Source organism: Carassius auratus, chromosome 4 (genome assembly GCF_003368295.1).
Source record: "Carassius auratus strain Wakin chromosome 4, ASM336829v1, whole genome shotgun sequence".
Taxonomy (NCBI): domain Eukaryota; kingdom Metazoa; phylum Chordata; class Actinopteri; order Cypriniformes; family Cyprinidae; genus Carassius; species Carassius auratus.
Window position 1 is genome coordinate 11,561,503 of NC_039246.1, and position 17,954 is coordinate 11,579,456.

A 17,954-nucleotide genomic window follows, 5' to 3' on the forward strand; every position below is an offset into this window, starting at 1 on the left:
CCTGCTGTTGAAATAACAATCATATGCCAGCATGACTGTGGAGGACGTGCTGTTAAGAGTCGAGGTCGCTGACAAGTGCATATATGCTGTTGTGGTTGCATATGAACCACCTAAGGTGAATATCTTCAACATTTAGCATCCTCAACTCACAATCACCCACCACTGGCAGTGAAGTACAAATCAACACTTAGGAAGACTGCTAGATAAGAGTCCATGAAGAAGTGGTGATCCTGGGGGGAAGGGTACGCATCTGCGGTTTTAATGCAGCTTAAGGACAAACTGAGGAGGGTTGTATAAATGAACACACATGCAAAACTGAAGAAAGTAGGGATGAATGAATGGATAATTAGGGAAGGCCTCTTTAATTTACCCTTAGGTGAGTATTGGCATACAGAATCCACTGTGCCTCATTTACTCTCGTTCTATTGTAATTTCCCAATCGATTGCAGTTTAATGTCCTCACCACGAGTGGCCACATTACCGTGGCGTTTCCACTCAGTCTGATGATGGGCAGTTCACTCATGTGCTTCACTGTTAAGGCCTGGTCAGCAGATTCTTCAGTGTCCTTTCTCTCGCAGGAGCCTGTCAAACTAGCAGGATGCACCTGTTAAGATCACATAAAGACAGTTGGAGATGGTCCAAAACATACTGAGCTAAAAATATATAGATACATAGTATCTTAACTGACATTTGATCTAAGTGACTGATTTGAAACAAATTTTATTGGCAGTCAATTCATAATCCTCAAATCACTACATTTCAATTCAGGGTTTATATATATATATATATATATATATATATATATGTGTGTGTGTGTGTGTGAAAATCAATACTTGAAATAAAATAACTTTAACTTAAATTACTTTTAAAAATGACTTTATTTCAACATCTGTCAATACTTGAATTAAAACCATAAGAACTACACTGGAATCACATCTCCAATAATTTAAATAAATGTTAACTGAAATAACATTCACAACAACTGATAACTTTATTTCTACATTTGTCATTTTTACTTAGCTTAACTTTATTATAGTTGACTAAAATAAACACATTTTCAATATTTGAATTATATATAGATTGTTTTATCCTGGAGGGATATAAACAGGCTTAGATTTTGTCCAAAATGCTGCTGCTTACCTTTTAGAACAAACCTTTTGTCGATAGCATACATTTGAGGCCATCAAACATTGTCTAGATTGCTCAAACACTAGGTTTTGGAAAAGAATACCAAAAATATAACGTTAGCCGTTCAAGAGATTAATCAGAACTTACATTTATATTGAAAATAGGGTGCTTTAAACTTGATTTTGTTATTTAGCATACAGTTCACCATGCTTTTTAATCATTTTAGATCACTGATGTGTCTAACATCACTCATCGAGCAGCCGAAGCTTCAGAGTTCAAACGACAGTTCATATCAAACGTTCTCACATTGGGAAAGGTGTGTGAAATACAGCTGCCTACATCAAATCCTTCGTTTGATGTTCTATGGAAATCCCCAATACGATATCTGCAAGAGTCCTCTACGAGGTCATAACACAGAAAACAACAAACTAATGGAGAGACAGAAGGGGGGTAAAGCCGATGGGCAAATCCCAATCAGCCGAAAGCATAAGAGCAGTGATACAGGAAATCAGAAGGATGAAACATGAAATCTATTATCCATAAGCTGTTTGAAATCTCAGGCTCTGCCGATGAACCCCGGTCCCAGATGGAAGCTCTGTGTTCTTTAGAGTTTGCTAAAGCAGAAAAAATACCTCGAGCTTGTGCTATGAAGAGCTCAACCAAGGTAAGGCAACATTAAGACCCGCATTTCTCCTTCCCGAGCTTTTGACCGTGCCCATAAATTTACAATTCTCGGGGTGTTTAGCATCTAAATGAGCTACACTTGGTGGAACAGTTCGCAGAAGTCTTGAAGGAAACATAAAAGCACGGAGCACAGCAAAGGCTAGGAATATTTACTCTCGCTTGAGCCCATCATAAACGCTAAGATATCCCTGGTCCGAAGACTTCCCAATTACAATTACCATTTAACCTTTCAAGTAAACTCTGCATTTCCTTGGACAAATCCTTGGTTCCTCGCATCTCAAACCAGGAACAAACTTACCATGACAGCGAGAGAGTCTTCAAACGTCCCACCACAGCAAGATTGCATTATGTGTGCAAATACAAGTCTTACTGAACAGAGACAAACCCATGAATAATGCAACCGGCTCGCTGCACCTGGAGGAATAACAATGAGCTTCCTACTTTTCTGCCGTTATGATCCTTATTAGAGGTCCAATGGGCTGTCATGGAGCTTAATCTGTAAAATACACACACTTTATATATACATATATTAACTGCGTTCACATTGAGACTCCTGAAGAACATACACAACACATTCAGCCTGTTAGTCTGCTCTAAATAGAGGAAATCAGAGACGTACGGTAACCTTTCGAGAGAAAAACGCAATGAGCTGTTGAATCAAAATGTTCTTGCTGGAAATGTTTATTAGACAGGAAGTCATTAGAATGTGAATGTGTTAGGCGCTTTCTCGACCTCATTTCCCTATGCTCACAAAATACATAAATATTTGACATTTATCATCTTAATTTGCTGTTCAAACATTCAAAGCTGTAAATTTGTTATAGCTACACTTCTGTTAAAAACACATTATGTACAATAGACAAGATATTGCATTTGGCATAATTACATCAATCTTATTTAATTTACAGTACTGATTTTTGTGAATGTCATCATTTGGCATTCGCAACAAATCCCAGTCTCATAAAGTGTGACCGTGGAAAGGAGAAAATAATCAGACTCAAGTTAATTTGAGAATTAATAAGACATAGAAAACGAATGAGGACGCTCTACTGCGATCACATTTTCCACTAAAACGAAACAATAGCTGGTCTCTTCGCTGTATATTCACCTGGATTTCATGTGTAGGGCCCTACAGAATTGTAAACGAGACAACATTTGAACAACTGATGAAATTGTGCATGCAGAAACATTCCTGAACATTTCGCAACCATGTGTTGGTATTTATGCATGTTAAATAATTATTCAAACAGGTTGCAGATGGTCGCTCTACCTGCATTTTGTACAGGTAAATGAAACATGAGGTTCAGTCCAGAAGTGCCAATCCAGATTTGACTGGAACGCATGAGTTTAGATTATAAGTGTGAAAAGGAATGCCAGCCCTTATTGCGCAATGGCAGCTTGATTCTCTATAATGCCCTGGGGAGATCGAGTACCTTTCATATGAAGCTCTTTTGCCAGGCTATATCACTTTGTCTCACTGTCTTTTAGCCAGTACGGTAAATCAGTGCTGTAAAGTGGTCCGTTGTATGGTGAGGTCTATTACAGTGGATGTCTCCATTTGCATCCTAATAAAGCATCTTCGGGTTCAAGACATCCATTTTCCTTACAGCCCACCTGTTCCTTTGGCACAACACTTGGCAAAACTCCACAAAAGTCCATCTCCATTTATATCGCATGGGCATGTGCGCTCTCTACAGAAACATGCAGGGGTTTTTTCCCACTACTTACATGGGTTCCAATTAGGGATGCACGATAATATCGGCACAATATCGGTATCGGCCGATAAAAGCTTAAAATGACCATTATCGGTATCGGCCGATATGAATATTTCTGCCGATGAGCCAAACCGATATTCTCCAAGTGAAATAATTGACCTGTTTTTCAGATGTGAATGTCTGTCTACATTTGTAAAATAATAAATTTATGGTAGAATCAGTACAGAAGAGATACATGGATTTCTCTTCAGTAAAATGAAAGTTTAAATATATCAGTATATATTTGTATATATATCGATATCGGTATCGGCATCGGCCAAAATTATTTTGAAAATATCGGCATATCGAATATCGGCCAAAATCCAATATCGTGCATCCCTAGTTCCAATCATTCAGACCCAAATTCCTAAAGGATCTAAAGGAACGATCCATGCTGCAGGGCTTTGAAAGCCCTTATAGACTTGCCCACAACTGGTTTCTAATCATTTAGACCCCAAACTCCAAAGAAACTATCAATGCCGTAGTACTCCGAAAGCCCATACACCGTAGACTCACGTACAATTGCGTTCAAATTACATAAATGGGCTGAAGGTACAATTTCACATTAGTCAATGCAAAGGTGGCAGTGCATACAGTGATTATTATTTATTTAATTTTTTTGATTCTGCAAATCTATGAAAGCTCTTTGCATGTGGATTTTTAGTAATAAGAATCGATACTACGGTAGCTTGGTCTTAAAAAAAGCAGCAACCTTTGTAAAGGCCTATTCACACCGAGTGCAAACTTCCTATTATTTTTTTAAGTGACCCATTGGACTGCAAATATGTGAATATTGTTGTCTTTACACACCTCTTTTTGAACATGAAAATGACATATGTAAGTAGTTCTAGTTTGTGAACCTCTGAACTTTCTCCTTTGGACGTCAATTAATAAAATATGTGCATATATAATAAATGAGCATAAATATAAACCCACAGGCACATGGAAATTTGTGAAAAGAACACAAACAAAAAAATTACATATAATGCCAATTCAGGAAAGTGAATTTAAATCAATCTGCAATACATAATCGTATTGTCAGTTTAAACACTTTATGGACTAATGTGCTAATATTTTATTTAACACCACATTTTTCCTCGCATTCGGTGTAAATAGGCCTTCAGACCCAAAGTTAAATGCAATCCTGGACATATCGTGAACATTAATAAAGAGAACTTTTAGCACCTTTTGTCTAAATAAAAAGTACTAAGTATTTTTAATCGTGCATTTCTCATTGATAAAAAGACTCTTAAGGCAAATATGTCTTGTATCAACCACTATAAATACATATTAGCATTGATAAATCTATGAAAAATCTGAGAAAATACCCCGGTACTAAGTTCTGTTCAGAGTTAATTAAGGTGCTAGGTTAATTTGTCAAGCAAAGTTATAATTTTGGACCTAAAAAGTGCATACCCCTGTATCCCTTCTCTCACTCTCACTCAATATATTCCAGTCTATTTTATACATTTAATCTAAATCGGGAGTTTGTAATCGTAAACCCAGAGAGGTTAGGTGTAAAAGTGCAAATGGTGGGGATGGAGTGAAGGGCGCAGCGTTAGAGCTGTGAGACTTTCCTGGGAATGGGCCGGGGTCTGGGAAACTGGTCGGGTCGGCGCGGCTCAGTGTTTTGCCTTCGAATCAGGTGCGGTTTGGGAGGAACAGGTGGTGCGTCGATGCTTGGAGGAATCGACAGGCTCGGTGGAAGTGGGACCTGTCTGCGGGGGTTGTTCCGCTCATGTATGCTATAGGGAGGCGGGGTTTTGTTTTCCCGTCGAATGAGCTCGTCCGATCCACTGGAGGCGGAGTTTGGGAGGGCGTGGTCAGCGGGCGTGTTCTCAGTTCCGGAGGCCTCAGAGATGCTGCAGCGACTGAGAGAAGAGATGCCGCTGCTATAGCTTCCAGAAAGCACCGGAGAATTCGACACCAACCCTGTCGACTGGCACTCTGTGGGCGAGGGGGTGAACGGAGCCACAGAGGTCTGCGAATACACAATGAGAGAAATCATGAAGCTCTGGGCCACAATGTAGTTAGCAAAAAAATAAATAAATAAAAAAGTTCCCTCTTTCTGCTAGCACAAAGCCTTAATAAAGAAACCATCAGCTGCAACAGAAACAACATCCCGCCTCACAGAGCTAATCTGTACACTGGAAGGCCAAAGCACAATATTCTGCAATTTTGGCTCCATTATTTCGAGGCAATACTGTCTCTTTTCATTATGAAATAATTTCTAGGCAATTAAATCCGCAACTAAGACTGCAGCTGTTTCTAGGACTTCATTTCACTGAATAAAGCGTATTTAGTCTGATTGCACTCTTGAGAGAACTTCAAACACAACATTTCCGCTAGGATAATTCAGCTATGTGCAGCAACTACAAACAAAATCTACAATTGTGTATCTCAATACCAGAGTTTAAATGTTTTTTATATATATATATATATATATATATATATATGTGTGTGTGTGTGTGTGTGTGTGTGTGTGTGTGTGTGTGTGTAGATATATATATATATATATATATATATATAAATATAAATATATATATATATATATATATATATATATATATATATATATATATATATATATGTGTGTGTGTGTGTGTGTATGCATGCATGTGTATATATATATATATATATATATATATATATATATATATATATATATATATATATATATATATATATATATATGAATTAATTTGGATATTGGAATTATATTGGATATTTGTGCAAGCTCATTTTCTAATAATAACTAAACACAGCAATATGTAATCTTCAGCAATTTTCAGAATCAACATCCATTATTCATATTGTACATTATAATGATGTGATGCCTAAATTACATTTTAGTGTTTTGCTTTATTTATTTAGACGACATAATGTAGAATTAGCATATTGACCATTTGTTAGTTAGCCACCATAACATAATATTTAGCTTTAGTCTCCATGGTTATCTGACCGCATATTTCAAACATAAAATGCAATCTTGTTTTGAAGATCTCAGACTATCCAATACAAACTGGATAGTGTGAAATATCCTGGACCAGAATGGAAATTTGCGCTGGTCGATGTTGGTTTTTTCATCTGTGACTGACTGTAGTCAGTACTTTTGTGTGTGTGTGTGTGTTTGGTCATGCGTGTGTGATATGTCACAGTATAGCTTCAGGCATGAGACTATTTCTGAGGCAAACAACCACACACAGGTGGTCACACAGGTTATGCTTTCCCTTTCCAACTCACTAACCGGAATTCCTTCAGGAAATCCACCAGCATTCCTGCTGAGATCTCTTTCCATCCGAATCTATCCTTCTCTGCTTTGTTCTTAGTAGCATGACAGATTTTATGATTTACAGGAGGAGGAATGATTTGATTTCTATGCAGTCATCTACACTTTAAATATGAACAGTTTTCTTTCTACATGGGATAGATCCTAGAGTTTTACACAGTGTGTTTTTGAATACCAGGTGACGGATCAATACGTGGCACCAGACAAGAATTCAGGGAAACGGAAAGAAATGTAATTACCAAGCTCATGAGACGCACTGAATGAGGCGGTGTTGAGTAGGAGTTTCTGAGAAGCCATTACAGAGGTGTTCTGCTTTAAGGACTGTTCCTCTGAATGTGGAGAATGTGCTTTTATTTAAGACCTGAATACACTCACTGCAACACCGATAGCAGTAGCTCCAACCTTTTTTAAGGTCTGTGACCCTTTTTGACTATTATGACCTTTGAAAGAAAAATACTGTGGTTTCTTCAATACAGATACCTGCGCTTTCAATAAAGCTGTCATTTTTTCTTCACTGCATTGGTATCATACATAAACACTGCGTTGGACTCAAAAATAGTAGGAGAGACAACATGAGTGAAATACAGTATACTAAAATTAAAAGGTTTGGGGTCTGAAAGATTTAATTTTTATTTTTTCTCTTTTGCACCACCAATGCTGTATTTATTTTATTAAAAATATAGTAAAAACTGTACTATTGTGACATATTATTACAATTTTAAATATCCATTTTCTATTTGAATATATTTTTAAATGTAATTTATTTCTGTGATGCAAAGCTACATTTTCAGCATCATTACTACAGTCTTCAGAGCTCATTCTTATAAGCTGATTCACTGGTCAAGAAACATTTATGATTATCAATGTAGAAAACAGTTTTTCTGAAAACTGTGCTAATTTATTTATAATTTTTTAAGTGAAAGTTCACAAAAACACCATTTTATTTTTATTTTTGATTAGAAATCTTTTGCAACATTATAAATGATTGTCCTGTCACTTTCGATCAATTTAATGCATGCTTACTAAATGAAAGTATCAATTTCCAATATCTTAATAATATCTTGAATGGTAGTGCATATGTATATTTGTTGCAGCAATATATGTGTGCCACCATTGAGATGGGTTAGTGATTTCTGGAGGATCTGCACCGGACGGCTGCCAACCCAACTGCTCAGAACTGGGGTGAATCTGTCTAATCGTGGGCCCAGTTGGACTGACTTGAGTCTGACCCAGTTTAGAGTCCCCAGACACTACAGTAAACATCCACACACCAGTAAATACATCAAAGGTCACTTCGCGAAACACCCCAGACATCAAGTAAAGGTCATACCTTCTGCGGCGAGCGTGATGTCATCACGGGGGACTGTGATTGTGTAGTCTTGGCAGGAGATCCTATTAAAGGACACAAAAAGTCAATCTTCTTCATTTGATACAGGAGCCTGGGACAGTAAACACGGTCTCGGGTGTCTATTAATCAGAGAAACGCTTTGTCAAGGTTGCTCTGCTAATGCAAAACAGTTTAACCATTCAGTTTAACCAGTTCTTTTCTAGGAAATTCAATCAGAGTCCACAGATGTAGACCCTTAAAAGGGTCATATCATACTTTTTATAATGCAATTTGTTTCCTGAGGTCTACTTATAATGTTAAAGAAGTGTCAAAAAGAGTAATAATTTAGTTTTTCATGACCATTTCCCATCCACTCTCTGACCCTATTTAACTGACCATTTTTACAGTATTATATAATAATACTAGTTACTTTAAGAGAGTTACTTTAACTACTATACTTATAGTAGATTATATATAATGTTAAATATAGTAAATATACTAGCTATAAACATACTCCATAACAATTATAGTTATGAACTCCGATAACAGTAATTTATCATAATGAAATTAATTAAAAAATAATACAAATATGATAAAAACACTAGTTTTAGATTAAAAGATTAAATAAAATAAATACTTTCGTTGTATGTATGTGTGTAAGGCAATGCAGAAAAGACCACGCAGACCGACATCTGGAAGGTAATGAAGAAGCAACGGTGCAGACTGAGGTTTAAAAACATGTCATGCAGTTTAAAGACATAAATGCTGCAAGAAAGCTCATCAAGAACGATTAGAAACAAAAGAGTGTGTGGGAAGGATCCCGCTGGTTAGATGATGTGCCTTTTCTCATTTAATATATGGAGAGAGTATCTTCAGATTCTCACTGATGTGTTCAACCGGCAGCCCTCATGATCCAGAGAGACCAAGAAGTTAAGACGAACGAGAAACCAGGAGACTTTAGAGCAGAAGATCTGAGAAACAAAAGGAGCGGTCGGAGCGGATTTCTTTCTTTACCTGAGTACGGTGGTCTAGGAGGGACAGGGGGACACTTTCCATTAAAATCAGAGAGCGGCGTGTCTAGACTCCAGCTACTTGGTGCAGGCTTCACCACTTTCACACACAAAACATGCATTTCAGGTACATTCAGTCAAATCAACTCAAAATAAGATTGGCAAAAGCAAATCAAGGCTTAGCCTGTCCTGCTACAACTTCCTGCCTCAAAAACAAGAACTATATCAAACGAATCGTTAACATATATTTTCCATTTAATGTCTTATATGGAAAAAAAATATCCCCAAAATATTCAATATTTAAAACCATCTAGACATTTTTTTCCCCCCAGGTCAATGTAAATAACTTAGAAGAACAGATGAAATAAAGATGATGAAATCCCCTCAACATCTTCCTGTCGATCTGAGTAAGCGTGAGTCTGTTGGTGAATCTCTTTGGTGGTTCAGTCACAGCTGTCACAACACTCAGGAGCGGCGAGCTGTCGCCCAGCATCAGATCCAGCGCGCTGATCGCCAGACCCCCGTCACTTCAGACCACCCTCCTCACAGCAGGGAGGCAGACTGAAGATTCATACGCTCACATGCACATGCTCACCTTTGTCGGGGGTGGAGATGTTGGGGTTACTGCGAGGCAAGGTGGCGTCACCCGCTGGGTGTGGAACTGGCCTCTGTGAAAGAGAGTTACTGTCACACGAATGCGGATGTGATTTCCATCGAGGCATCATTCAGTGAGGCTACAGATTTAATATTGACATATCCATTACATTGCTCGTCTTTGACTGTCTTTATATTAGTACTTAATCACGATTAAAAGCATCCAAAATGAAAGTGTTTGTTTACATTATATATGTTTGTATATTTATTATGTATACATAAATACAAACAGATGCATGTATTTATTTAAGAAAAATATGCTATGTTTATATATTAAATATACAGTGAAGTGAAGAGGTTTTTACGTGTTTTTCTTTGTGTGTATTTGTCACACTTAAAAGATTCAGATCATCAAACAAATTTTTATATTAGACAAAGATAATGCAAGTAAAACAAAATTTTGCTTTCAAATGATGATTTCTAAATCTAATAACTGTTACTAAAACTACGTTTCTTGTAATGAGTGCTTTCTTGTAATCAAAAGTTTATTTCTCATGATTGAGATTATTTAATTTGTGAATTAACAGAATTCCCATTCCCCAGAATCAGCAGCAAATCGTAAAAAGGAAGGAAATGCAATTGTGAAAAATTAAGTTTTAATTATGAGAAATAAAGTTTCAGTCATGACAAATAAAGTCTCAATTACGAGAAAGTTTTACATTTGGGAAATAGTCTTAATTGCTGTTAATTAAACTGTGAAGAAGTCCTGATTTGACCTGATGATGTTGCATAGATACTTTACCTCACTAATAATTTCTCTGAGACACATCCACAAAATCAATTTTACATGGTCATTTTTTAAAGATGCAGTTAATGCAAATCTTACAAAGATGACGGCAAATAGAAGTAAACCCAAACAGTACACAAAAAAATACACTCCTACAGTATGTGACCTGAACACTGGTGAATATTAAAAATATTGATATTCAAATCATCTTCATCATACCTGTGCGGGATCCAGGGGGTTTGGATATGTGGCACTGCAGGGTCTCTCTCGCGGCGAGAGGCAGTTCTCTCGGGAATGCTTGTGTTTATCTGACATCTGTGGAGAACCTGTGAAGGGTGAGGATGTGTAAGCAAGGGTGTGATTTCAGCAACACACTGACACGAATGCCCACACACACACAGAAAGAGGACATAGATCTTGCACTCATTTCTTTGCTAACTAGCCAGCACATGAAATAAAGGCTAGCCCTCGTCTTTCCCTCCCGCTAAGGCGAGAATTGTTCTGCTGGGGTGACAGACGGCTATTTCTCAGGGAGAGACAGAGTAGCTGACATGGGGAGCTGCCTGGACCTGCTCAGAACACTAACTTCCTCCTCCAATACAGGACAGGAGGCCACGGCTCCCTTATTTGCTCCGGTGATAGTCATCATCAGTCTAGAGTACTTCAAGCTGCATTTTATGCCGTCTGTTATTCTCCAGAGGCGCTTCCTGTCTGCCGCTGCTTTATGGGGGTCTCTATGGGAGGCACGGAGGGCTGCCAAGGGGAGACTATAAGATTACATAAATGTCTCCATACATATTCCTGTTTTTATGACCTGTGTCTGCAAGTAAACACATGCTGGATGGAGGGAGATAAGAAGCCATGGAAGAGCACAGGAGAGAGAGAAACAGAGGGGAGAGTTCTGCTATATATCAGGACGCCAGCTTTCTGTAACCCACAGCATTAAATGGGCCATAAACTTCGCTGTGCTGTAGCATTTTATTTTTAACATGGAAATATGTTTATTACGGTAGCCTGATTCTGAATCAGTGTTAAAAAAATTTTTTAATTTCAATAAAGCTTAAAGTAAGAGTCACAGTTGTAATTGCAACAAATAATAAAGATGCAATAGGAAAAAACAGTAATAATTTCTCGCAATTTCATTTTTTTTTTCTTTTTCAATGTGATACATATGTCTAGAGTCTTAAGTCATAAGAAATGAAGATATATTGTATTGTGAAATCTTAAAGGGTATCTATTATGCAAAAAAGCAATTTTTATAAGGTGTTTGAACACAGTGTGTGAAAACAACCAGCACTTGTGTAAGACTCGTGTAACATATTTTACATCTTGTAAAAAGGGATATTATAGTTCACCTTTAAGACTCAAATACCAAAAATAAAGTTAAAACTAACAGGAAAAAGTCACAGTTACTGGAATAAAAGGAAAACTATGACTTTGCATTATGATGTCACAATTAAGAATTATTCATTTTTGTTGTAAAACTGTTTCTGTAACTTCGGTTTTAATTTGGGTTTACTAACTTCTCTCTGACCTTTAGGTAAAATAAATAAATTGGTTGCTGTAATATTTAACATGTGTTCTTGTGTTACTGTGCCGGCATCAAACCTCTCACAGCTCTGCTGTGTGAACACCGAAATAAAAGCTTGCTCTAGACATGCTGCAAAAGAGCAAAGGTTTCTTCTCACCTCTGGCACTGGACGGAGCCGAGCTGGTCACGTTGGGAGAGGCCGAGTGATTGGAACTGAGACTTGAGGTAGACGGACTTGGCTGGAAAGACAAGAAAAAATGTGAGAAACATAAGAAAGAGTCCACAGACTTCTTTGTTGTCGGTCTATAATATGGAGAGGTTATACAATAATCATTCGGCCTGGGATAAAAGAAAAAAGCTAAATGATCTGTCTGTCCAGTCTATAATTCACTCCTACAAATCTGTGAGAGAAAAGACCGAGTGAGACAGGAAGATTAAGCAGGGTTGTGAGAGAGACAGATGAAAACAGAAAGAGGGCAATTAGTAGAGAAAAAGAACAAGAGAGAAAGAGGGAGATTAGGAGGAAATATGAAAGACAGCGAGAGAACAGAGACTGTGTGTGTGTGTGTGTGTGTTTGTGTGTGTGTGTGTAGTTAACCAATGGCAGCCCGAGCACTCACCTGCATGTTAAAGACTTCATCTGAGCTCTCTGATTGGCCGGTGATGTTGCTCACTTCATTGGAGGCCTGCGATGACAGCGAGGATGAAGAGTAGCGGTTGATCGCCGGGTAGCTGAGGGGACTGAATAACATTCAATAAAAATGGGGACTTTAATAAGTGGCATAATTATTTTTTATTTCATGTTCATGGTGAGAATTAAGGTAATACTGTGAGTCATACAATTAAGAAAAAGCTATATGAGACATTTAAGATTAATACAAGAGAATATCTCTAATATACATTCAGGTGATACTTTGGTAAACCAGTTAAACCCATCTCTAACAAAAAAAAAAATTGCAATCAACCACCCCTTTAAATCAAATCATTAAATCAAGTGATTTTGGAAAGAAGTGGAAAGAATTTCAAGCATATAACGCTATCCACAGAAAGTGAGATAAATGTATTGCATCCGATCACAGTAAATTGCAGAAATTAGCATGCTATTATTTTCCTCAACCCTACTTCTATTACATATATGAACCTTGTATCTTCTATTTGCTATCCTGTTCTCTATATACAAGCACTAGCCACTAAAAAACAAAACAAATTGCAGACTCAAACCCGAAAAGAGCTCCTGACCTGCGGCGTGACACCACACGCGCTCCTCCCTCTGGACTCATTATGTTAGGTGCTGAGTTTCTTCCGGCTCGAGGGCTTCCGTTGGTGAAGTGGATCGGACTGGCGCGCACATAGGCTGGAAACTCCTTCGGAGCGTGGGAAAGAGAGAAGGATGAGTGCACGACGAACGGCTTGGGAAATCAAAAGAATCTGACTGCTGATATGCACCTGTATGCCGAGGCTGGATTTCATCAGATGAAACTGATCCACCAGTTTCTTGTGCAGAGGCCGCATGTCCTGAGGAACGAACTTCTCATGCACTGTCAAACCAAACTCCAGTATGTGAGCCTGAAGGACAAAGCATGGGCAACGTTCATGACAGTGAATTCTAACCTCTAAAGTAATTCAGTTCAATCAGAATATTGAGTGGTAAATAATGTAGGGGTGAGATTTTAATACTGTATTTTTCGGACTATAAGTCGCACCTGAGTATAAGTTGCATCAGTCCAAAAATACGTAATGACGAGGAAAAAACATATATAAGTCGCACTGGACTATAAGTCGCATTTATTTAGAGCCAAGAACCAAGAGAAAACATTACCATCTACAGCCACGAGAGGGCGCTCTATGCTTTCTTTGGTAGGTTACAGGAGCACTGAGCAGCATAGAGCGCCCTCTCGTGGCTGTAGATGGTAATGTTTTCTATTGGTTCATTTCTCTATGTTCATGTCAAATAAATTTTTATAAATAAGTCGCACCTGACTATAAGTCGCAGGACCAGCCATACTATGAAAAAAGTGCGACTTATAGTCCGGAAAATATGGTAAATCATGAAAAGTACACTTTAGATAACTGAGTAAAACATTTGGTCCACCCACTTTTTTTTTTGTTCTTTAAAATAACGCAAGAAATAAAGTCTAAGCTGCAGTGTACTGTAGTCCCAATAGTGAATTAGTCCCAATAGCGAGAAATACATCTGTAAAGTCAGAAATAATGAAATAATCTAAAATGAGTCGATAATGAACATTTTCTGCTTGCAGTTATTTAGCATGAATTTTATGTAAACAAAGATGCAACAAATCAAGAGTAACAAGATGAAAGACATTTATTAAAGCAGCAAACAGGATCCATTTTTATTTCATGTTGTCTTTTAAATAGCTCACTTCATAATTAAATGATCAGCTAAATATTTTCTCCCCCTTCAATCTTTAAAAGTTGACTTTCATGCTTGTAACTGGCTTATTTCCATGGTTACTGTCTAGACAACAGCATCATGTGCTCGGCTCTGGAGAGTTCCTGGTTACTAAGCAGCACGGGCATGAAGGGAAGAAGTGAGACCAACAGAAACCCAGCTAGTGGAGATCATAACGGCTAAATCCCCAACGCAGACAGACGTGAATGATGAGCGCGAAACATAAATGAATGTACAATCTGGTGTAGATTAGATCTGGTTTCTTGAGACAAACCTGCTCAAACATGAGCTCTCGGAGACGGCCGATTTTGTCTCCGTCTTCAGGGTGATTCATGATGTAGTCCTTCACGAAGAACGCCTGCGAGAAATAAAAGACAAACAAAATTACACTCCTTAACCACAATGCATTGTGGCTCGCCAGCCTCCACGTTTTGTGGTGCGAGTTGGAATTTACCTTGACATTTTCTGCAAACAATATCGTGCATAGTTTAGTCATGATTGATATTCTGTTTTAAGGGACATGAAGTGCTAAAACCAAATAAAGTGCAATAATGTGAGCTTAAAAACATGTTTTCAGATCAGACGGTGTATCTTTGTCGATCCGTTCCAAGCACGGTGGACTGGTATCTCCAAAGAAACAGTGGGAGAGCAGAAGCTTCAGGAGGCAAAACTCTCAGACTTCAAAGATACCAGCATGCAGATTTTTCCATTGCCTCGAATATGACATTTGGCATGAACACCAGCCGAATGCTACCAGCGGATACCCATTTAAACTGCAGCTGCACGCTACACCTGCAGATCACAGTGAGTTTTAGTGACTGGCTGGAAGTCATTGATTTTAGCAACCTTAATTATGACATGTTATGTAATATTACAAAAAAAAATAAAAAAATATGTGCTTTATAAGTACTAACACACAGCTAATATTCTAGTAATATGCATGTTATTAGCTACTAATAGTGATAATTGGTCCCTAAATTTAAATGAAAGCTTTTTATAATAAAAATTATAATAATAATATTCATTCATTCATCCATTTCGTACATATGCTCCAAAACAGTGTCTATTTATATATTTTAAGTGCATTTTCCGTGGCCAGTGTCACTTTTAGTATGTTCCCTGCTTTGGATAGATGTATATTATAGAGCATTTTACAAAAACATTTTAATTAAAGTATTAATAAAAAATAAAAAAAGTTTTCTCTTATATCTTGTATTGTTTTGCTTTTTTAATGTAATAATTTGAATAAACGAAATCATTAGATTTTAATTGAATATTTGCAAAAATAATATTTCCAGAATTTATTTGGGCTTTGGTACAATGAGAAAAGGTATTTAATTTAGCAAGTAATACATACACGGTACAAATTAGTTTATATACAGGAAACTAAAATTCTATCTTTTAAGTGGTGAAAATTCTAAAAGAAGGTTTTACCCAATGTAAGAACCAACACAGACCACCAGCAGAATTTGCACCCATGTCTAGAATGTAACAACATGAAATCAGATTGAAAATGCGTTGATGTTCCCCTCGGATAAGCAATATTTCATATTTTCATGATAATTTAGACTTCCAAATTTTGTTTTCATGAGCAAAAAATGGCATCTGGACATTCTGTCTTTCACAATTTGTCATAATTTCTCAAACTCATTCTAGGTGGGTGATGTTATGATATAGATAAATCAGTTTGGTTTCAAAGCCTTATTCATTTTTTCATCACCTCTATGATTTTGCTGATACTTTTATCCAAAGTTTTATTTCGTTTATTTCATGGGGGAAAAAAACGATGACCTTGTAGCACCATACTCAACCATTTGAGTTACAATATCTTTTGAGAAAGGATTTTGAGCATTTAAATGAATAAAAATACCACTGACTTACACAAATTTCTCTCAGATTTCTGGAGCTACTAGATTTGATTGCAGCTATCTGCTATGCCTGCAGATCACAAGCAGTCGAACGCCATTTGAATGTGATGAACTCCGGGACAATTACTTGTATATTTTTTTATCATTTTCACAAGGATTTAAGAAATGGGATAAACATACCTTTGCCTTACTAAATGATATTCTCTCTGAACTTCTGGAGAAGACTCGAATGTCATGAAAGTCTGAAAATCTTTAGGCCGAGCCAATTAAAAGCTAGGGGCTTGCAAATGAGAGGAATTTCAGAGTGGAATTACCTTGAGGGCTGACCTTAAAGTGCAGAAATGCGAGTAAATATTAATGCCAACAGCTGGAACGCTCAATAAACAACTAATTGGCAATGCTGTCATGCTTGCGCTCCAAATATATTAACTGCTGCTCATCCCAGACCCCCAGCCTCAGGACGCTCAGCCTACACGAAGCGAATTTAGTGCAAATGTACATTCTGGAACACGTACAAACACAAACTCGCCTGTATACGGTCGACTCTCCTCTTTAAAGCTGCTCTCCAAGTCTATCAAGGTAAATACTGCAGTGACACTAAAGCGAGGTTGCTATGCAACAAGCGCTCATTCGATCTGGAAAGATCTGTTGTATTCACTCAGAATATGACTTCTTTGAGATACTATAGATTTTCCCAGGGTTTCACAAGGGGAAGGATTTTTCTTTCAATGCTACCGTTTCTGTAGTTTATCAGCAGAGTACCACAGGGAAGGTACGGCCGAGATATTCTCTTTCTGACAGGCTAACTACGCATTAGAACTCCGAAAGTATCCCAGAATTCCCTTTGGCCATCTGAAGGCTCCGTGTTCTCTTGCAGACAGCCTTGAGAGAGCATGTATACATTTTTTAACCATGATGTGGTCTTGAATCAGTGAGGACTTGGAATGTATATGATATACAACCTCCTGATAGCGAGCGAGCCCTCCGTTGACAGCCGCGTCGATGACTCCGTTGAGACACATGGTCAGGGGGTTGATGTTCTGCATCTGTCCGCTTTGACACTGCGTGATCAACGTCCGCAGTTGCAGGTTCTTGTTCTCGATGACCTCGATAGCGTTCTCCAGAGGACTCACCTCCACCTGGGGCCAAAACAAAAAAACAGTTATGTTCACCAGCAAGATGAAAACACTGGTTGAAAAAAAGCTTTCATTCAATATTTGGAGAACTTTAGAAGAGCAACGAATTTAGTCTGTAGGCCTGAAACATACATTCTAGCTTTTGTTATGATTGTTATTAACTTACTTTATTTTAATCCAAAAACTTTTTTTTTTTAAATTGACACTGCCAATCAAAAGTTTAATATTATAATATTAAATATAATTTATATTTCCAGCAAGGATGCAATGAATTAAATTTTTTAAAAAGTCAAGACTCTCGCATTGTTACAAAATATTTATATTTCAAATAAATGCTGTTCAGGAACCAATTCGTCAAAGAAAAAAAGACTCATCAGGCTTCCTACAAAAATTTTACAATTTTTTGAACTAAACTGAAGATTGAAGTGATGGCTGC

The 17,954-nt window shown here is 37.5% G+C and overlaps 1 protein-coding gene across 3 annotated transcripts in view; it reads right to left on the reverse strand.

Annotated features, from left to right (window-relative positions):
• Nucleotides 1–4,320: 4,320 nt before the first annotated feature.
• Nucleotides 4,321–17,954, reverse strand: part of LOC113058562 (dedicator of cytokinesis protein 4-like) — an 82,485-nt gene continuing 68,851 nt past the window's right edge. Inside the window, exons 43-53 of one of the 3 annotated variants that reach the window (XM_026226567.1) lie at nt 17,345–17,521; nt 14,789–14,872; nt 13,551–13,670; nt 13,344–13,468; nt 12,725–12,845; nt 12,262–12,343; nt 10,793–10,899; nt 9,788–9,860; nt 9,197–9,292; nt 8,186–8,247; nt 4,321–5,547 (exon numbers count right to left, since the gene is read on the reverse strand). In XM_026226567.1, coding sequence (XP_026082352.1) covers nt 5,125–5,547; nt 8,186–8,247; nt 9,197–9,292; nt 9,788–9,860; nt 10,793–10,899; nt 12,262–12,343; nt 12,725–12,845; nt 13,344–13,468; nt 13,551–13,670; nt 14,789–14,872; nt 17,345–17,521 — 1,470 coding nt within the window. In that variant the 3' untranslated portion in view covers nt 4,321–5,124. The remainder of the gene's footprint in view (nt 5,548–8,185; nt 8,248–9,196; nt 9,293–9,787; nt 9,861–10,792; nt 10,900–12,261; nt 12,344–12,724; nt 12,846–13,343; nt 13,469–13,550; nt 13,671–14,788; nt 14,873–17,344; nt 17,522–17,954) is intronic. The other 2 variants (XM_026226575.1, XM_026226583.1) reach the window with 2 other exon arrangements.